The following is a 21,931-nucleotide window of genomic DNA, read 5'->3' on the forward strand; positions in this document are numbered from 1 at the left end:
GAGGCTGACACTGAGCTATCCTGTAGCATGAACAGAGTGCTGTACTGGGTGCTTCAGCCATCTAACAGCAGAAGACGTGCCCTTTCCATGTTCCTTAGGCAAAGGAAGTCAGCACATCCTACACTAGCAGATCCAAGCAGGAGCACAAAGACAGAACTCTGGATGGGCTTAGAAGAGACAAGTTGTCCTCAATCAGAGATGCTTGGATTTGTTGCCAAAGATGTGTATTTTTCACATTTCAGGTGCTGAGTTCCCTCGGTTACCATGTGGTCACCTTTGACTACAGAGGTGAGATTTGAGAGTGCATCTGTGCACATTCCCACTTCTCCTAATCCTATCTAATGGACATGCTTGCTCTAAGAGCCTATAGGTCTGGCAGCTTGCTTTTTTTGGTCTCTGACCTGTGACAATTGAACCATGTCAAGGGTGGTGAAGGCTTTGGGTCTTTTCTGATGTGGGTCCAGAGAAATGACTTTTCTGGCAAAGCCCCTGACAGACACCTGAGAACACCTGGTAAGATAGGCGCTGGCACCTGGAAACCCCAACATGTGTCCCAGCAACATTTAAATGAAAAAAATATTGCCTTTTTTTTTTTTTTTCTTTTTCTTAACTGGATTCAAACTCTCCCCAAGCTAGAAATTAGGCAAATTTTATGCTCAGCAGCAGAGCCAGCCTTGTGAAGTAATAGAAATAGGAAGTAAAATCATTAAGAAAGAAAACCAATTCTTCTGTACCCTCAGCACTTCTTTCTGTTTTGAATGAATCAGGTTTTGCTAGTAGACAAATCAAGAATCCACAGTTTGATGTACGTTACAAATATTCTACCTTAACAAGCAGTAGAAGTGCTTTGTATCAACAGTAAACAACCAATTTAAAAGAATACTCTTCCATATTTGGAAGAGCTTGGAAAGTAGTTCACTCTATCATCCTTTCCTCTTCCTGTTACATGCTGGACATCTTTGGATAATAAAAGGGGCCACTTCCTCTTTGTTCACCACCCTGTATGGCTGTCATGAAAAGCACCCCACAACATCTTCTCCTTTCAGTTCTTACTGCATCTCTGCATTTCTGAGTAGTATGAGTGAACCCCTAGTTCCACCTTTGACTATTTTTCTGTCTCTCTATTCCTGTCTCTGATGGACCACCTCCATATTTCTGTCACTCCTCTATCTCTCCTTCTATTTCCATATTCCTATGTCCCTGTCACCCACAGGGTGTCGTGAGTCTTCAGCCTTACCCTGTCCTTCCTCACCCCTCCCTCCTCTGAGGTCAGGGAGCCTTTTCCTTCTGTCCTTTTGCATTAACTGGGGTTTGCTTATGCAGCAGGACCAGCTCTTCTGAACTTGGTAGTGCTTTCATTTCATTTGATGATGACTCACTGCTGAACTGCTAGAAAGACAATTGCACTTAACCTTTGCAGGAGATGGGAGGAGGAGCAGTTGGGGAGGATCAGAGTTGCCTTGAGCCTGGAAATCCTCCTTCCTATTCCAGCCCTGCTTTTCTTCAGACCTTGGGCAGGATAGGCTCTTCCTGGCTGGGTCTGTCAGCATTCCTTCTTGAACCAGCCCCACCACTGGGCTTAAGTGTTGGAAGGTTAGTCTCCCATCAGGGAAAGGAAGGAGGAGAGCCTCTGGCCTGGCCTCAGAGATGCCCATACTTGTAGGCAGCCCTGTCAGGGTATGTGTCTGAGGTTCTGGGATGTATTTTGTTGACTCTGTTCTGTTAGTCACCAAGTATGCAGCCCACCTACTTAGAGTGACTGGGAACCTCTGGTTTGTCCAGTCATCAGGGGACAGGAAAGATCACTGCCAGGTTCTCCCATCTTCCCTCACCAGTGCTGGAGGGTAAGTGAGGGCCTCTCCCTCCCCTAACACCCAATCTGCCAGCAATGTGGGTGGGACCAAAGGCATTTACCAGACAGCTTCTCTACTGTTGCTCTCCTGGTTTCATGATCTGCCTTTGACTTCCTTCTCCTACCTGCTGTTCCTCTCTTGCAGGTTGGGGTGACTCAGTAGGAACACCATCGGAGCGGGGCATGACATATGATGCACTCCACGTTTTTGACTGGATCAAAGCAAGGAGTGGTGACAACCCTGTGTATATTTGGGGCCATTCCCTGGGCACTGGGTAAGAGCTTCCAGCAGGAGTGAACTTTAGTGGACTTCCAGGTGACACTCCAGCCTGGGATCTGAAAAGAGCCCCTGGCCTTGAGGATGCCTCTGATCCTGAGACACTATCAGTCTCAACAATCCTGATTCCTGGTACCTGTAATGGAGGGTAAAGCACCACAAAGTACCTCAAAGGGACTGAACTGCTATAACTCTGTATCCCAGGAAGTACCTCAGGACAAACAGGGGTAGTTGTAACAGAGACGAATATCTCTGCAGAGGGCCCTCACCCAGTGCAAATGGAACAATGTTCCTGCTGTGGGGGCACTAGGGCTTTGTGTCAGATATGACTTTGAAGAGCATGGGCAGGCCATCAAGTCCAAGTGTACAAACTAGAAATGTTATTAAGCAGCTTTGCCATTTAAACACCAAAAAGTGTAGGGGAGGAGCAATGTGTGGTCTGCATCCTAAATCTGCCAAGACAGGAAGCATCCTAAGTCCATTTGTGTACAACCTGAATTGCTTCTGCTGATGCAAGGTCTAGGATATTTCTGAAAGGAGCCTTCTGTAGCTGCCCCTCTTCCTTCCACCTTTTCCTTCAGAGACAGTGACTTGGCCTTTTCTCAGCTCTTGCTCCTCACTTGGACTGCATCCTGTAGGTTGGAAGTTTCTAGTTTAGAGCCCCTATTCCTTTTGGAAAATGATTAGTGTGCCTCCTGGGAGGCCCTAATGCAGGGACACCAACTATTCCTGTGACTGTCTACGTGGACCTGCCCTGTGTGATCCTGGGATGGTGATGGGCCCCTGGTCCTTGTTGGTGATTAATGCTGCCATCTCCAGGAAGGGTACATGCAGACCCCAATATCCTCCCCACTGACAGGGTGGAAGTCAAAGGCACCTTGTCAGAGGGGTCAGCAGGTGGCCTGTGCCCTCCTCCTTGGAGGAATTTTATTACCCCTACTCTGCCTTGAAACCCCATCATTAGTTTCTCAGGTCCCAGAGCTTCTCTGAATGTTTTCCAGGATCAGGACAATCTCATCAAAACAATTTTGGTCATAATTCAAGTGAACTGTATTTTTCTTTCTTTCTAGGGTGGCGACAAATCTAGTGCGGCGCCTCTGTGAGCGAGGTACAGACCTCTGCTGCCCTGAGTTGGGCCCCTCATCCTAACAGTTAGCATTCCAGCACCTACTGCAAGTTCTTGTCAAGCCAGGGCTGGCCAGCAAGCAGCACAGTGATGGACTAGCTGGGCATCAAGGGTGGAGATTCTGGGTTGAACCAAGCCTGCCCTCCCATAGGATTCTTGGAAGCCACCTGGGGCCCCCTCGTGGGCACCCCCCACACCTGACTGACAGAGGTGGATTCCCATATGGAAGAGATGCCCCTTAGACTCACTGTCCCATTAAGGGAACTCTCACATGGAGCCTTCACCTGGGCCACTCAGACCTTTGTTTGTGATTTTGTTTATCTAGAGACACCTCCAGATGCCCTTATATTGGAATCTCCATTCACTAATATCCGAGAAGAAGCAAAGAGCCATCCATTTTCAGTGGTAAGTGCAGATTTTATTAAAAACTAAATTTTTTTCATTATTAAGATAATTACTATGACATATAAAAGTAGCTAAGTGGATAATTACAAATAAGAATAATAATTATAAAAATATAATTTAAATATTCTCATGAATACAGATTTCATTAAAAAATGAATTCTAGGCACTGGCCTGCCTGCAGAGCTTCCCAGAAAACTCATAACTTTGCAGCCAAGTAGGATGGAAGACTCAGAGTTGGATTGGTTTTTTTTTTTTTAAAGAGAGAGTGAGAGAGGAGAGAGAGAGAGAGAGAGAGAATTTTAATATTTATTTTTTAGTTATCGGCGGTCACAACATCTTTGTTTGTACGTGATGCTGAGAATCGAACCCGGGCCGCACGCATGCCAGGCAAGCGTGCTACCACTTGAGCCACATCCCCAGCCCAAAGAGTTGGATTGTTGAAGGGCAGCTGGCCCCCAGGAGGCCTTCCCATGTGGTCTCATTACTTGCGTAGTACTGTTGCCCACGTGTTGTCACTGCCCACCATGTTGCTATTAAGCAAGCCTGTGGGGCTCAACCCAGGCTGAGGCAGATGTCCTGGCTCCCTCTCCAGGGATGGAGCTGGTGGGTATCCACTACTCTCTGCTTGGGAGCCAGGCTGGGTGGATTGAGGAGTCTGGCCTCCCCATCATGTCTTTGTGTGAAACCCATGTAACTCTCACTGGAGATTCCAGAGTGAATTAGCCCTTGTGTCTCTCACTCTCACTATCTGTGACTGAAGCCTTGGACCCTTCTTATAAATCCTGATCCCTTATTCTCTCCTTCCTACTGTTCATTCTGAACCCTGTGTTTTGGACCACCTTGATCTTAAGCAGCTGCAGAAGCCTTTTATTTTGTCTTAATTTCTGATGTTGCATTTTCTCTGAAATTGCATGAGGAAAGCAGCCACAGACCTTCATTTTCTTGGAAGTGGCAGCCCTCGTGTCTATGGGAAGTCTGGCTTCTGACCTGGATTTTGGTGACAGCTCTGAGGTGCAGGAGCCCCATTTGCAGGCAGCTCCTGCTATAGCCTGTTTATGGGCCTGGTGGGTTAGTTTTCTGCCCCTAATCACAAAGCAGGGGGTAGGAGTTGTCCCCTCTGCTACAGAGATAGGTATTTAAGGGTATTATATTGTAAATTCCTGAACTTAAACTGAGTGCTTGACCTTTGCCTTCCACATAAATATCTTAATAAGTTCTTATGAAAATGGTTTCCATCTTGTCTTCAGATATATCGATACTTTCCTGGGTTTGACTGGTTCTTCCTGGATCCCATTACAAGCAGTGGAATTAAATTTGCAAATGATGAAAAGTAAGTATTGTGGTTGACTGACTAATTTAGGAAAACACCAGGAACCCCCTAGATAAGTCTCATTTGTCACATTACCCAACTAAAGTGGAATTCAGGATATTTAGTGTTGTTCTAACAAAACTGATCTTTAAAAAGGGAAAGCCTGGGCTGGGGATGTGGCTCAAGTAGTAGCGTGCTCGCCTAGCATGCGTGAGGCACTGGGTTTGATTCTCAGCACCACATAAAAATAAAAATAAAGATATTGTGTCCACCTAAAACTAAAAAAAATAAATATTAAAAAAAATTTTTAAAAAAAGGGAAAGACTGCAAGAAAAAGAAATAGGAATTTAAAAAGACTATAAAATTAAAGCAAAATTAAAATAGCATATATTTAAGTGACTGCCTCAGCAATTTGATATATGTTTGGTAATAGAAAGATATTATAAAGTTTATTATTAAAAATATTTCTTTTGTGTTTATGGTATGGGGGCGAGAGAGGGGAGATGAACCCAGGGCCTTGTGCATGCTAGGCAAATGTTCTGCCACTGAGTTATATCCCCAGCATTTTTTAAATTTTGAGTTGGGGTCTCACTAAATTGCTCAGGCTGGTCTCAAACTTGCAATCCTACTGCTAAGCCTCCTGGGTAGCTGAGATTAAAGACCAACTATTAAAAATATTTCTATTAGTAAAACACAATTAAGTATTTCTAGTTAAGGGCTCTTTCTTTAAAACAAAAATTGAATATTCTTGTTGAGGCGTTTCATTAAACCACTTTCAGATTCTATTGACATTGTCTTTGAGAATTTTCTATTTCATGGATTTTAATTTCTTAAAAAAAGAGAAAAAGAATAAACCTTAACCTTATCTAAATATACAGTTAATATTCAACAATCTACATTTGGAACCAGAATATGTAAAATTTTTTTACGTAAATATGTAAAATTTTTCTCTTCAAGTATATATTCTTTTTAAAAAATTTATTTTTCAGTTGGACACAATAGTTTTGTTTATTTTTATGTGGTTCTGAGGATCGAACCCAGGGCCTCGAATGTGCTAGGCAAGCATTCTACCGTTGAGTAACAACCCCAGCCCTCAAGTATATATTTTGAGTCTCAGAACAAAATAAAATTTTAGCAAATATTACAGGCAAAATATCCTGCTTGTTTGTAAGTATTGTTTTAGAACTTAAAAAATATATACCTGACTAAACTGGATTCCTTCTTAAAATATAAAAGTGAGTACTGTGCCTCAACAAGCTACTTTTGGCCCTTACCCTCACACTGAGCCCAATGGTGTAGCATGTGGATTCTGTGGTACCATGACCCATGGGACTCCAGCCCATATCGCTGGAAGTCAGGGGCCCAACCTCATGTGCAGTCAAGCTTTCTGAGTAGGATCCATATCAAGTACTTCCTGCTTTCTCTAGGAACCTCAGGTTGAAGGGACTCACACACTCGAAACACTCTACCATGAAACAGGAATATGTGGTGTGCCCCTGACAGGATATAGATTATGCAAGAGGCTCCATGTCTGTGGGTGACAGTCTCTCCCCAGTCTGGGTGCTGCTGCAGGTTCCAGGACAGCACCAGCATTGTCCTTGTGGAGGACACGTCCCTACTGGGGACTCAAGCCAGGCACCGTGGCACATGCCTGTAAGTTCAGTTACTCGGGACCTGAGGCAAGAGAATAACAAGTTCAAGTTTAGCCGAGGCAATTCAGCAAAACCCTGTCAAAAAGGGCTTGGGGGTTTGACTTAGTGATAGAGAAGTCCTGTGTTCAATCCCCAGTACCACATACACACACAAAAAAAGATGGAGACTGTAGTCAGCAGCCACCTCAGTGTTGGACTGACAGGAGAGTTCAGACCCTGTCCAATCCTGGGAGTTTGTCCTTTCGTTACATGGTTTGTTAAAGGGATCTGGCTCTATTGAACCTTCTGAAATTTTAATTTATAAACATTTAGAGCTGGAGTGACCTTAAATGTCATTTACACCAAAGATAAAAGATATTGACTTTTTCTACCAACATGTATTCATAGTAACATTCATTTGCAGTAACATATTGGCCCACATAAATTATTCAGTTCATAAGTATTTTTTGTAACTTTTAAAGAACATGCAAACTGGCAGAATAAACATTTTCAATTTTTAGAAAATACTGAGGGGCAAAATTTGGGGAATGAATTGATCTCTAAATTTAATTGACACTTATCCCCTAACTGGAATAGATATTGATTTAAAAAAAAATAAAACTAATAAATTATCTTTTCATTTTCTAGTAAACACATACCTGTTAAGAACCACAGTAAAACCTAAACCCAGATCCCTGCCTTGGTGGAGGGTCCAGGCAACGCCACCCTCTCCCCGGTCTATAGCTGGTCCTCTTTCTCTCCCTCCACAGTGTGAAGCACATCTCCTGTCCCCTGCTTATCCTGCATGCTGAAGATGACCCCGTCGTGCCCTTCCAGCTTGGCAGAAAGGTGGGTGTCCTGGGCTTGTGCCCCAGCATGTGGGACTGGACATGGGCAGACAGGGAAGAAGTGGGCTCCGGCCATGTTAGCCTCAGAGACCACTTTGTCCTTGCTGCATCCCCTCCACGTCTTTTCAGAAGGGCATGAGAGGTCTGGTAGCAGAGTATGGGTTGGGGCCAGACTACCGATGCTGCCCACATGAGGAACTATGAAAAATAAATGAATAACTTCTGGGTCCCCATACTGGGATCCTTCTCAAGTGGAGAGCTATCCATGTTCAAGAACCATGGCCAACTTGGGACTTGGTCAGGAGGACTCCTCAGTTATGAGCTGACGGGGAAAGACCCTGAATAATGAGGATCCCCAACCTCAAAGCAGAGGTCCTAGCTGGTAGAACTAATACAGAAACTTCTAGTCTGTTTTCTTGCCTTTGGGATGAGACTGATATGAGAAGAATTCTGTGTTATATGTGTTGCCTCAGCATTGGTTTTTGCTGACTTTGCTGCCAGGAAGCAGGATTAGACTTGTGGGAAGGAGTGGGCTAGACAGTACTGCATAGGCACAGCAATGGGAAGGGGCAAGGGGAATCTGGAGGGATGAGTGCTGGCCTTCACTGGCAGATTCAGCCCCATGCTCAGAACATTTTTTGCCTGGAAAAGCCTCCACCCACATATGAGCTCCATAAAGTGCACAGATAATGAAGCCATGCAGGAGGACACAAAGCTGCCCAAAAGTGTACACTCAGACCCATGCACCCCCAGCCATCTACAGGAAAGGAGGGAGGGAGCTGAGAGGGGACAGATTATGAGCCAGATTGTTGAATGGCCTTGACCCAGGAACACACAGCTAAGCCTAAGAAACACACTCTCCATCCCAGGGTTCTCCTCACCCGCTACCATTGCATCATCCTTGCCATTGTCCAGCTAGCTGCTCCCTTGAGGACCAGCTGAGGGCAGTCTGGGAAGCAAGAACAGAGAAAAAGTCTTGAACAGTAGGCTTGCTGAAGATGAGGAGCAAAGCCTAAGGTCTGGCTCCTCTCAGCTCAAGCCCTGTTCCCTAAGTCCACTGCCCCAACCCATGGCTGTGACCAGCAGCAGCGGCAAAAGTGTACATGAGAGCTTGGGATGTTCTTTGGAGGAAGCAGCCAGACTGGTCTTTTTTGGAGGAGAGGCTGCAGGCAGGACTCCCTCAGGTCCTGGGCCTCCATGCCAGGTGCCATCTCTGGGCTCTGAACCATCTCTCCCTCTCTCCAGCTCTATAACATTGCTGCACCATCTCGAAGCTTCCGAGACTTCAAAGTTCAGTTTATCCCCTTTCATTCAGACCTTGGCTACAGGCACAAATACATCTACAAGAGCCCCGAGCTTCCACGGATACTGAGGTAAGACCTTCTCTTCTCACCTAGGGACCTCATCTGGGGAGTAGTGGCTCATGCCTTGGGCATGCAGCCTGTGGCAGCCACTGAAGTTTTTTGAGGGGCTCAATGAGGCCCAGAGCCAGAATAACTCAAGAGCCTTCTATTAACATCACAGAAGGGTTGGAAAGTTTATCTTCTCTCCATCTTGGACTGCACCCATGCTCAGAGGAGTGGGTGATCTTCCCATTGTAAAGGTCATACAGGACCATGAGAACATACATAGGGCAGCACACAAGTGTGTTCCCAGCTCACAGATGGCCACACATATATAGGAGCACTCAAATACATATCTGTCACTGCCTCAAGCTCTTCAAAAGCCTGACCCCAGCTTTACTGTTCAAGGAGACGCTGTGTTCCTGGATGCCTTCAAGTGGCCAGAATCTTTGATAGAACAGGGACTGTACCTCAGAGAACAGAGCGCAAATGTGAGAGTGAGGCCTTGGCAGTGGTGACAAAGGGCAGAGTTTGGAATGGACCAAACTACCCCTTCACTTATGCTTCTGTGTAGATTGCTGCCCAGCCTCATCTTCCTATCAAAGGACACAGGCTGCTGGGCATGATGATACATGTCTGTAATCCCAGCAACTCGGGAGGCTGAGGCAGGAGGATCACAGATTCAAGGCCAGCCTCAGCCTCTTAGGCCCTAAGCTACTTAGCAAGAACCTGCTTCAAAGTAAAAAATTTAAAAAACGTCTGGGGATGTAGATCAGTAATAAAGTACCCCTAGGTTCAATCCCTAGTACTAAAAAAAAAAAAAAGAATAGACAGGACCCAACACCAGCCATGTGACTTCAGGCAAGATGCTAAATTTCTTTGTGCACGAGACAGGCAGAGGAAAGATGTGTAGTGCTTAAATGGAGCATTGGGCTGCATAGAGTCTGCTGTTTTGTGCCAGTAGGCTTTGAGAAGTAGGTCACAGTGCTAGTTTCTTCCTGCAGTGACTAAAATTGCTTGCCTGGATTAACTCTAGGGAGTTATAACTCATGTGTAATTCTACTTCCAACTTCAGCTCCTCTCTAGCTGCCTTTGAGAGTTCCCGAGGCAAAGTTGCATTTCTTTAGAGGATTATCATCCTTTGCCAGTGGGATATGAGACCTAAGAAAGTATAGATTTGCTTCAGGGTTGTAATTTTTTTCCATTTTAAAAGGAATTATGTTAGCCAGCTTTTCATTGCTGTGACCAAGAACAACTTAGAGGAGGTAAAGTTTCTTTGGGGCTCATAGTTTTAGTGGTCTCAGTCCACAGTCCCATAGACTCCATTGCTCTGGACCTTTTATGAGACAAAACATTGAGGTGGAAGAAAACAGCTTAGCTCATGGTGGTAGGGAAGGTGGGGAAGAGAGAGAGAGAGATACCAAATGAACCATGCTCCCAGTGACCTACCTCCTCCAGCTATGCCCACCTGCCTACAGTCACCACCCAGTTAGTCCACTCAAACTAGGATGGATTAGGTGACAGCTCTCATTATCTAATCATTTCACCTCTGAACATTCCTTCATTAACACAGGAGTGTTTGGGGGACACCTCATCTCCAAACCGTAACAGGAATATATTACAGAGAATTTAGACTGAATACAGAGCTAAATTTTAGAATAAGGAATGGAAGCCCCGGCCTGGATTTGACACAATACGATGCCATTTGTGCTCCGCTTACCTCAGTATTTTTCTGTTCAGGAGCACGGTGCTCTTTAGATTCTTTGCCGCCTCCTTTGTGTGCCCTCTGCTTCCTCAGCTACTTGAGGATCACTGGGATGGAATCTTTGGTCTGAGCTCAATAATTTGGCTGTTTGTCCTCTTTTGATCTAGGGAATTCCTAGGGAAGTCAGAAGCTGAGCGCCAGCACTGAACCTGGCCTGGGAAGGGAGCATGAAGACCTGCCCTCCTCCCCTTTTCCTCTGGTCTGCAGCCCCGGCCCCTGGAACCCGGGGAGTGCCACACCTGCGGTGCTCAAGAGCCTGGTGCATACCTGGAGAGAGGACTCAGATGCAGCCAGGCAGGCAAAGAGGTCCTGCCGGTGACCGAACATGTATCTGTGTGGACGGTGTTGGTGGCAGGCATGGGGCCACTCTTCCTCTCCTGCCACTCTACCTGAGCTCTTGCTGGGAACACTTACAGCAGCAGCGCACTTGGCCCCACTTGGTTGATCCCCTACTTTTTGAGCCGGGCATGGAGAGCCTGGGCAGGGGGCTCAGGGGCTCAGGACCACTCTGAGCTTTCTGACACCATCTGCCAAGAGTGTGGAGACATGGCTTATTTCTGCCCTTCCAGACACAGGCAGAATGGACTCCAGCAGTTGGATTATCTCCTCTGGCCCTGTGCATACTGCTTGCCTTTCTGGGCCAACTCTGCCTCCCCTGGGTGTCCGCTCACCCACAGCAAGGGTGCCCGCTCACCCACAGCAAGGGTGCCCGGGATCTGCACTTCTCTCATTCCACCCACCTGTCCTCCTAACCTGGCCGTAGACTGAGCATTTATTTAAGAATAAAATTGTGGTGGCGGTCTGTTTGTTCTTCATTCTGCACAGCAAAAAGGATCAGCAGTGCCTCCCTGCCTCCCAGGTTCTCCCACAGCCCCAGCTCTGGATCCCAGCTTTTGGATGGGAGGAAGGAGGTTCTCTCTTTCCAGACACCAGGGTTTCCTTTAGTGGGCAAAGCTTTACCAACGTGGTAGCTTTTTCCTAAAATGGAAGCCTAGCCAGGCAATGCTGTCCCTGTTGCAGTGTCAAGCCAGCATACACACAGCCTGAGGTCCCCAAAAGGACCTCCACTGCAGAGCACATGCACTGAACATCATCTCACTTCCCAGTGTCTCTTGAACTAATGGATATGTTGTTTGGCTTATGGTCAAACCAGCCCTTCCTGCAGCTACTGGAACCCATAATATCACCCACATGTGCAGACTCCCAGCAAGGTGGAATAGGGTCACTAGAATCTGCCAGTCACATGGGAGGCTAAGGAACCTCTGAGAAGGGGCAGCAGGGGGGTTTTAAGTAAGATTAGGTGTTGGAGCCCAAGGGGCTCTCCTGTTGGTTTTGTCTTCCTGCCTTCTGCATCTAACAGATGGGACAGTGCAGGTCTCCTGGGGACTCAGCCTCTGCTGATACCTAGCCTTCCTCCTCTAGGTCCTCAGGCTATACAACTTTCCAGCTGTCGGTATGCCCAGTATTAGCACCTGTGGACTGGTGGGGGAGGGGGGCTGAGCCCAGCACAGTATATATCCTCTCCATTCTGAGGTACCTTAGACCTACAGTGACTCTAGAAGTAGAAAACAAATACCTTTCCCATTCCAAGGTTGGAATGAGGTCAGTTTGTGAAAACATTTATATATCTTCTTCCTGACAAGACTCTTGGCATATAACAGGGTCAGTCTTCTGCCACCTGTGGACAGCTCAGCCAAAAGCAGGATCTGAGTGCACTGCCACTACAAGTCACAGCCCTCAGAGATGGGATACTTGCCTTGCCTTTCACAGCCTTTTTGCATAACTGGTATATGCCAGGGGCCTTCAAGGCACTATAATACAGCTGTGCACACAAGACCAAGGCAGCCCTTGTATAAGGCAATGGTAGTCTGAAGTGCAAATCCAGGCCATGGACTGTTTCACACTGAAGTTCCTGACACCTCAGCAGAGGTGACTGCTGTGCCTCTACCTGGGCCAGTCTTTTTTTCTGTCTCTGCAAGTTACTTCAGACTCATTGGTGGGGAAATGAGACAAGATGTAGAAAACACTTTTAAAATACAAACGGGTTTTTTTAAAAGTGTGTGACAGGCAAACTAAAGAAGGAATGTAAGGGAGCCCTGAGCTGGCAGCTGCTTTGCTATTATCTATCAGTTAAATGAAAATTTCCACAAACAGCAACAAAGCTTACATTGTGGGTTTCAGACCATTTAATGTCAGATCAATCAGGACCAGTCTTTCTTTGGAAAAAAAAAAAAAAAAAAAAGGAAGCTAGGAGATGTGACATGTTGGGGGTAAAGCACTGTGCAACTGCACTTGTGTCCCAGGAATCTCAGGACAGCCTCCCAAACCTGGGAATTGTAGTAGACTCATTTTGGTACTCGGACCACAGCATGGAATGGAAGTAAGACTGTGAGAAGAACTTGCCAGATGCCAAGACAAGGAAGTCCATGGCTCTGTATCAACCTGCAATAGTTTTTTCCTTTATATATATATATATATATATATATATATTGGGTATTGAACATGGGTACTTTACACCTGATAGCTCTTTTTGAATTTTTGAAATAGGGTCTCACTAAGTTGTTGAGGCTGATCTAGCAATGCTCCTGCTTGAGCCTCCTGAATTGGTTGGAATTCAGGAGATGACACTGCACACAGCTCCTGATTTTTTTCTGCAGCTATAGATACAATTCAGGAGATGATTTGGTTTCCAGGCCCAGGAACTGGTGGCAGAGGCAGTAAGTGCAGAGAGGGACCAATACATTTCACACTAATAATGCAAATACTTTCATTCTATTGCCAGTAAAGTGTTTCCATATGGCTGGATTTGATGACTTTTTAAAGAACAGGTAAGTCCCACACGGTGGGGATGAGAACTCTTTGTCTTTGAAATCAGAACACGGAGCCATAATTCAGCCTTGGCACAGGTTTCAAAGAACTGAAGCCCATATGCCAAGGTCATCACCCTGGCCTCAGGCCTGCACTCTCCCACCTCCTATAGAACCCTCACAGTGTTGTGTGCAGTGAGTGAAACAGACACAACATCCACTAACCATGGGCAAAAAGGTTTAATCAGTTTTTTATACCAAGCAGTAACAGCAAGTGGTAGGGTTGTGGCCACCCACAGCCAGCTTCAGGGAATGTGGCCTCACAGCAGATGACCATAGCCCCAGAGTTTGCCACCACCCAAAAAAAAGACCCCAGTGGTTCTGGTGGAACTGTGCACTGTGAGCAAATCCTCCCCAGCAAAGCTGGGGTGAGGGAAATGCCTTCCCTGGCACCTCAGGTCCAGCATGCAAAGTATGGAAGCCTCTGGAAGGGTGTTTCCATCTGACTTCTCCAACCACCAACTGACTGGTGATGGGCAGCACTAGACTAGTGCTACGTTCTGCCCCGTAGCCTCAGCCTGAGGAGGGGTTTGGCTGAGAGGGCTCACCCTCAATTCCCTCCCAGGCCTACTGTATGAGTACAATGGAAACAGGTCCTCTGGGTCCACTGCTCCTTTTTGCAGACCAGGATGCTGCACTGGTGGAAGGGGAAGAATAGTCTTTGTACGTACAACAGAAAAATGCACCCCAGGACATGAATGGGAGGTGTCAGGAGGGCACAGATCCACAGCAGAGTCAGCAGCCCTGCCTCAGGCCCCAGTACAGGATAGGCAGCTAATCTTGCTGGGCACAGTGGCTGATTATTACCTCCAGCCAGGCAAAAACAGCCCTAGCATGGCCTCCTACAGACCCAAAATTGACCGAGTGCAATTTTTAATTGCTAAAACAAGAGGTTAGTTTCATTTCCTTGTGTAATTTTTCTTTTGAAAAAGCAAAACCAAGCTAACCCTGCTTCAGCCAGCCTGTCTTAACCAATGCCTCTGAGACACCAAAACAAGTCCTTCCCCAATGTTCCTTCCCAGTTGTCCTGAGTCTAGGGCACCCACATGGCTCCCAAGATGACTACAAAAGGTAGGGCCCATATACCAGGTGAAGAGCCATGGACAGGGATCAGAATACAGGCAGCCTTGAGCATGATGCCTGAAGGATTTGACTCCCCAACAGGGATGGAAAACAGTTGGCCAAGGAGACCACACTGGGCTTAGCTCTGCCTGGCAGCTAGTGGCCCAGGTTCTATGGAAATACATGTCCCCAAGCTTCACCACAGACACCTGCCCAAGCCCCAGAATCCAGAGGATCAAAACTAAATATGTGTGCAAATTTTCAGGGAGCCCATGAGATGGCTCCACCTCCTACCTACCCTCTGTGGGGATGGCTGGCTGAAGCTATGGGGGTCAGCTTTCCCATCTGTGCTGAGAATTCTTTCCTCTATAGGAAAGCAGGAAGATGTCCCCCACTCCTAGCACCTTCCTTCCTTGACCCCGTCTTCAAAACCACCCTCTCGACCCCACAGCCCCTCCCAGAACCAGCACTGAGAAAAGCAGGAACCACTAGCTGCTGGCAAAGTGCTTGAAAACTGGCATGATGTGCAAAATCAACCAAACAAAAGCCCGCTGGTCCTGCTCACAGGGAACCTAGTCCTTGGGGATATTGGGAGGTGGGATCTGCAGGTCGGAGGGTTCCACTCCCCAGATGTCCCGTGCGTATTCAGTAATAGTCCGGTCACTGGAGAACTTGCCAGAGCAGGCAATGTTCCTGATGACCTTCTTGGTCCACTCCTTGGGGTTCTGTGGGGGAGGGAAAGACCGATTAATCTTTGGCACCTTTGCTGGGGCCAAGAGCTCCCAAGAGAGCCTGAGCTTCCGGAATGTCAGGTCTGTTTCTAGATGAGCCTGGGAAGAAGATATTATACTCATGTGCTCAGAGAATAGGGGAAATCCTATCGAATAACTACATGTAAGGGGCAAGAAGCTAAGAAAGGGTATCCCCTGTCACACACATATATAGCACAGAAACACCAGCAGGGGTAAGCACTTGCCACAGGTGGATCATGTCCATGGGAGATGGTCAAGCAGTCTTCTGCCCTGGGCCTCACCCATCTCCTATCTTCCATCATAGCCTTACAGCTGCCCCAAAATTATACCCAGCACCAGTAGGGGTCTCTGCAGAAAGGCCAGACTCTTCCAGGCCATTCCAAATTGAGGGAAAAGGGTTCCTCAAGAGCCCCACTAGGGAACTCAGTTTCCAAGTCCCATGTTCCTACTCTCAGCTATGAAAGCTGATTCCCCAAGAGAGGAAGTAACAGGGTTGCCCTAGAGACTGACAGAGCACATGAAAGACAAATCACAGCCCCAATTCCCTCCAGCTTTGGCCAAGAACCTGCTTCCAGTTTGGGAAATGAAAAATCTGACTCAGCAAGTCTATAACAGACCACTTAGCTGGCCCTGGAGCCCACAAGTCTTACCCGGTACAACTGGTCCACCTGGGCCTGGCACTGCATGTAGGCTTCATAGTCTGCAAACACTTTGAACCTGAAATTAGGACAGGACACTGAGCCAGGCTGGTAAATGGCAGTGGGTGAGAAGCCCTGCTCAGAGCAGCCTGCCATGTGGTCCTAGGGGACAATCCCTCAGCCAGAGATCAGAAATCACCTGCCTGGCCCAGCCCTCATCCTACAGCTCTGTTAGGGACTGGAATGAAAAAGCCACCCCACTTGTGGGGCTAGGCTGTGCCAGATCCATCTGACTACAGGGCTTCCCTGTGAGCAACATTCATGTCCAGGAGATGCTATTTGATAAAAAAAATCTTATTTCAACCCAATATTCCTTTAAGGAAACTGGTGTTTACAGCACTACCAGCACATACAGGGCTACTAGAGCTGCACACACCCATATGATCCTGTGCAGACCCAAAGCAGCAGCCTATTTCACTGCCAGGGCCAAGACACACCTGATGAGTGACACTGCCATTTAGCTATCTATTCCAAGTCTGAGAATTGGTGACAGAGGAAAGGGTTATTTGTGGTCCCTGGTGTTCTAGACAAAAATGCAAATTTATGAATATAGATATGCACTTTTGTTCACTGTTGAGAATAAAAGCACAGTTCATAAAATTCACAATTCACAAATTTTAAAATTCCTTCCTGCTTAGTGCAGTGACACATGTCTGTAAAACCAGTGACTCAGGAGGCTGAGACAGGACAATACCAAGTTTGAGGTCAGTCTCAGCCAACTCAGCAAGACCTTGTCTCAAAAAAAAAAAAAAAAGACCCTCCTTCCTTCCTCACATCTCAGCAGGGTCTAGCTTCAATCCACACATGAACTGCTCATGATCTAGTCTGACTGAAGCTGGTAGATAACACAGTCCTCAAAGAGCAAAACCAAAACTAAGTAAAAGACTTGTGAAAGTAGAAGAGAGGTTAATTCCAGGGATTCATCAGATTCAACTTTCACTAGCAAAAAACTGCCATAAGTCAGAAATAGTGTCAATCAGTTAACCTGTTATATGACTGTAAATCTTTACAGCCATGTGTTAATTGCACTGTGATAAAAATGCCAGTCACATTATAACTTTATGATGTCACAAGCAAGTTCTATTTTAACTACGGTGTGTCTTGAGAGCCACAGTTCCACCACCCTCCCAATCACCTCCCTGCTGGTTCAGGGGCATCCTGCCTATGCTCCCCAACTGCCCTCTACTGGCCTCCTGAGAACACAACTGCATCTGATGCCCAAGGACAGTGTCAGCCCAGGGACACCTCCTCCAGCCTCTTGCTCTTGCTGTTGGCCTGTCTCCTACTGCTGGGGTCCCCCAAGGCATTGACATAGGCTCCTACAACCTCCAACCCTGACTTTTAGCTGTGATTCTCCCAGCTGGCCATAAGGTCTTGTGGGCTGAGGGGGAGAGAGTATCATGTCACAAATGTGAACTTCCCTATTCTCCAGGAGGTTCCAACTGTCCCAAAAGTGGGAACTGATGGACAGCTAACTAGGGAAGCCAAAACAGACAAGAGGGGTGTGTCCCACCTGTCATGGTACATTAGCATGTTCACCACATCTTTGAAGCAGTGTGGGTCCTTAGGAGAAAAGAAGCCACTGCTGATCTGGTCCATGGCCTGCTTCAGTTCCGGCAGGCGCTCATAGTACTCTCTGGCATTATACCTGCAGGGAGAAGAGGACATCAATGCCTAGTGTCCCCCAAGTGGGAACCTCTAGGGAACAAGTGGTGGAGACATGTTGTGCCTGGTACAGCTCCTGTCCCAGGTTGGCCCTGGAGGTCTGGGGCATCAACAACTAACCACTTGCGGCTACCAGGCCCTTGAGACACATGTGGTTCAAGTAGTGATGACCTATAAGGCTATAGTCAATCCACCTGCTCCCTCTATTATTCAAAGAAATACAGCTCCCAGGAGATGTACAATTACATGCACAGCTCACATCACATTTCTACTAGAGAACATCAGGTTGCTCACAAACTTGCCTCACTGAATTCCTGGGCAGAGCTTTTAAAAACAGGCTGCCCTGTTAGATCACCTTTGGCTGGCCCCCAGGATGAGGAAATAAAACCAGACAAGATGAGACAGAACCAGCCCTGCCCATCTCGGAGCTGGGAGGTGATTTGGGGGGAGGGGTGGGGAGGCAAAGGGGACATGAAAACATGCAGGTCCCAGGACACAGGACAGTGCAGAAGACCTGAGGGAGGGACAGGTGAAAACTCCATGTGGGGCATGTGAGCTCTCTGGATGACAAGGACAGTGTTCTGAGTTTTAAGGTGACACTTGGGTTTCATCTGACTGCTGTCTAAGGCTTCACTGATTCCCCAAGAGCTACAAAAGTCAACTAGAAAACAATAACTTTTCTTTTAAATTAGCCCTCAGAATGAGGCCATGACTCCTCATGAATGTCAAGATCATGAAAAACAAAGGAAGACTGAGAATTTGTCACAGACTAGAGGAGAACTGACCAATCACAACGGGGTACCCTGGATGTGGTCCTGGGGCAGAAAAGGGCATTCATGAAAAAGCTGGCAGAATCACAATGTGGCAAGAACTAAGAATTTACAATGTGCCACTATAGGTTAATTAATTTTGACAATGCACCACAATGATTTTTAAGATGTAACAACAGGAGAAACCAGGAGTGAGGTAGACAGGAGCTGTCTCTACTATGTTTACAAGTTTTCTGAAAACCCAAAACTATTTCAAAATAAAAAGATAATTTACGAATTAGACCAGGAACCTCAATGATAGGTGCTCTCAATTGGCTAATGCTCTCAGCAATGGAGGTGCCTGCCCTACCCCAGGCTTCCATGCCTTTGGGCGCTGTCCTACTTGCATCCTGGCTAAGAGTGCCCCTCTAAGAGACCTTGCCCTAATAGTGACTTATAAAAACCTTTCCTGGAAGAGGAACCCTTGATCTGGACTCCGTGGACTCTGCCATGGAGACAAGCACAGGGACGGCCTAGCTAGGATCCAGATGCTTTGGGCTTATGAAGAGACTGGTGATTCCAGTTTTCCCACAGCCATGGGGTAACAAACCCCTGCCCAGCCTTAGCCCCTAGACCCAGTTGTCCTCCATGTCCTCCCTCCCCCAAAACTTCCACATGCAGGGACTTGCACCCTTTCTGGTCCAGGGCCTCGACGTCCTCCACCCGAAGGCCAAAGATGAAGAGGTTCTCAATCCCAGCCTCCTCAGCCATTTCCACATTGGCACCATCCATGGTGCCGATGGTGAGTGCCCCATTCAGCATGAACTTCATGTTGCCTGTGCCTGAGGCCTCAGTGCCCGCGGTGGAGATCTGCTGTGACAGGTCAGCAGCTGGAATCACTGCAAGGAACGGAAGGCAGGTCAGCCCCAGGCCCTTTCGTTTCATTTTTCTCACACCACACTCCCTCCTCTCAACCCCATCAGCAGGAGATCCCAGGATGGGAAACTTCCATCCTGAGGCTGCTGGGCTCGCCACAGGACCAACCAGCCCCAGTCACTCCAGGACCAGGGGGACCAAGAAACCAGGCAGCCATCAACCATCTAGTACCAAAGTGGCCACTGGCCTCCACAGGGCTCCCCTTCTTGACTGGAGGATCCTAAGGCAGAGGGCCCAAGATGAAAACCCCTGAGAAGTCCCACAAGTAGCATAGGATTCTTGTTCGGGAACTTTCCAGGGACCAGGTAAATACAAGTGAAGTGGGTGCCCGGTGCTGAATTGCTGGTAATATGTTCCCTTCATTCCCATGACATTGACATCTTAATCATCCCATAAGGCTCCTTGGATCATTTCAGGAGGAACCTGCACTCCTGTAGAACCAGAGGACTGGAAAGCAATTCTTAAAGTTCATGTGCATGAGAATTACTGAGTATGCACAGAGTAGGCACAAACACCCAGCCAGATGCTGCAGCTTCATGGTTTCTCCCAAACTCAGGCTTCCTGTGCTCATAATGTGGCAGGCTAGAAACAGCACAGGTTACTGCCAAGGAACATACCCTGGCTGGACACCTTGATCTCCGTGTTGGTCCTTAACTAGTGCCACAGCTGCCAGTGCTTCCTCAGCCCAGCAGGCAGCAATTCAACTCAGCCAGCACCAGAGCCCAGCCCCTCCTCAGGAAGGGAAGAAAGGTGATAGAGTAGCAGGGCAGCAGGAGCTCTAAAGAGATGAAGGCCAAGCCAAGGTGTCAGGATAAAAAGGAAAAGGCATCCCCAGCCCCCAGCACGGTGGCACAGCAGCACAGCTTGTAACAGCTAGGTGTTGCTGTGGCACATCCAAGGAACCAGGAAAAAACGTGAGGAATCTAGACCCCAGCACTGAGGCCCCAGACTGGTGCCCCCATGGCCAGTTCTAAAAATAAGCAGTAGTCAACTGGTCTCAAAATAAAGGTGAAGAGGGGCTTCCAGAGAGCAGGAAGGACAACAAGACATTTTAGTTAGAAGTCTCAGGATGTTGGAGCTCAGTGGCAGAGCACTTGCCCAGCACATGGAGGTACCAGGTTCGATCCTCAGCACCACATAAAAATAAATAAGAGAAAGAGTATTGTGTCCATCTACAACTTACTTACACACACACACACACACACACTTTTCTATCTTTTTTTTTTTTTTTTTTAAAGAAATTCCAGGAAGGACTGACCAACATCACCAAAGTTTTCAGTCCCTTGAAGAAGACTGGAAGACACTCAAGCACCAAGTGACACCCAAATGAAGTAGGAGCAATTCCAGGCAGCAGCCAGACCATCGGGCCAGCTCTGGTGGACCAGCCTGAGCTCACATTTTAGCAGATCAGCCTGCAGTCTTTATTGCCACGACCTTAGTGGCAGGAAGGGAGTGTGGGAATTCAAGGCTCAGATTCCCCACCTTCTTTCTGGTTATGCAAATCATTTTCTTGCCAAGAAAGGGGCATCCAGCTCAAAATGGACATGCTGACATCCTGGTGGTTCTCCCCAGAACCAGCCAAGATAGAGCAGACCCAAACTAAATGTCAGGTTCCAAGCTACCCCCAGACAGGACATGAGAGGTAGGTGCTGGTGTGGTACATGAGAAATTAGCAGTGCACTTGGAAAGCAAGCAGGTGGTGGTGAACAAGATAGGGGAAGGGAGGGGAGGGGAAGAGAAGAGAGAGAAGCCACTGGCCAGATATATGTGCTGCCAACAGGAGGGCATAGAAGCAGCAGGCCTGGCTGAGAGGCAGGAGAGAGGAAAGTAGGGAACAATGAGACCACGCAGAACAATAAGGTTCAGAGAGCAAGGATGTTCAAAGCTTTGCTCTCTGGACCTCCTCTGAGCCTGAGTAATTCCACCTAAGATACACAAAGGTGCCTTCTCAGGCATGCTTCAGATGCTTCATGACATAAGAGGGCATTCTCTGAAGGCTTTCACTGCTAGTCTGCAGCCCTCCCCAGGCTAGGTGGGACCCGAGTCTCCAGGACAGAGTGAGGCTGCCTAATGTTGGGAATGGCCCTGGCTAGCACTGCCCCCCAACAGCCCCAGACAGGAGCAAGTCTCCATCCACTGCAGGCATCCAGGGTTACCTTTCTCAGCCAAGGACACACGGTAATTCTCCAAGAATATCACTTTGAGCCTGTCACCCACAACTGGATCATGATTGATGACATCACCAATGGATGTGACCAACTTGATGATCATCTTGGCCATGTGGTACCCGGGAGCTGCCTGGAAAAGGGTTTGGGGAGAAAGTTAAGGAGGGTTAAGCTTTGCTCTGGGTCCAAGAAGGGTCCTTGGAGCATCTGGCAACACTACTGGGCATATGGGTCTATAAGAGGGTGAACACCGATCCTCAGAAGCCAGTGTTGGATTGGCCAGTGGATACACAGAGGTCACACCCTAAAGCATAACCCCAACTGGGGTCAAGGAAAGGGAAAGGGCTGACTCTGCAGAGGTTTCAGCTTCTATCCAGCACTTCTCATGAGTCCTCAGATTTCACTTGTGAAATCTTTCAGCCTCAAGTCTATCTGAGTCCAATGTTTCAGAAATTACAAGATAAAAGAAACAAAGACTTCT

At 47.4% G+C, this 21,931-nt stretch overlaps 2 protein-coding genes across 3 annotated transcripts in view; one reads left to right on the forward strand and one right to left on the reverse strand.

Annotated features, from left to right (window-relative positions):
* Abhd12 (abhydrolase domain containing 12, lysophospholipase) overlaps positions 1-11,358 on the forward strand; it is an 81,166-nt gene extending 69,808 nt beyond the window's left edge. Inside the window, exons 6-13 of one of the 2 annotated variants that reach the window (XM_076848884.1) lie at positions 243-288; positions 1,998-2,127; positions 3,200-3,237; positions 3,581-3,660; positions 4,908-4,990; positions 7,371-7,449; positions 8,694-8,821; positions 10,664-11,358. In XM_076848884.1, coding sequence (XP_076704999.1) covers positions 243-288; positions 1,998-2,127; positions 3,200-3,237; positions 3,581-3,660; positions 4,908-4,990; positions 7,371-7,449; positions 8,694-8,821; positions 10,664-10,703 — 624 coding nt within the window. In that variant the 3' untranslated portion in view covers positions 10,704-11,358. The remainder of the gene's footprint in view (positions 1-242; positions 289-1,997; positions 2,128-3,199; positions 3,238-3,580; positions 3,661-4,907; positions 4,991-7,370; positions 7,450-8,693; positions 8,822-10,663) is intronic. The other variant, XM_076848885.1, reaches the window with a different exon arrangement.
* Positions 11,359-13,601: 2,243 nt separating this feature from the next.
* Positions 13,602-21,931, reverse strand: part of Pygb (glycogen phosphorylase B) — a 41,665-nt gene continuing 33,335 nt past the window's right edge. Inside the window, exons 16-20 of the mRNA XM_076851442.2 lie at positions 21,442-21,583; positions 19,041-19,248; positions 17,449-17,583; positions 15,888-15,954; positions 13,602-15,210 (exon numbers count right to left, since the gene is read on the reverse strand). Coding sequence (XP_076707557.1) covers positions 15,058-15,210; positions 15,888-15,954; positions 17,449-17,583; positions 19,041-19,248; positions 21,442-21,583 — 705 coding nt within the window. The 3' untranslated portion in view covers positions 13,602-15,057. The remainder of the gene's footprint in view (positions 15,211-15,887; positions 15,955-17,448; positions 17,584-19,040; positions 19,249-21,441; positions 21,584-21,931) is intronic.

Source organism: Callospermophilus lateralis, chromosome 3 (assembly GCF_048772815.1).
Source record: "Callospermophilus lateralis isolate mCalLat2 chromosome 3, mCalLat2.hap1, whole genome shotgun sequence".
Classification (NCBI taxonomy): Eukaryota; Metazoa; Chordata; class Mammalia; order Rodentia; family Sciuridae; genus Callospermophilus; species Callospermophilus lateralis.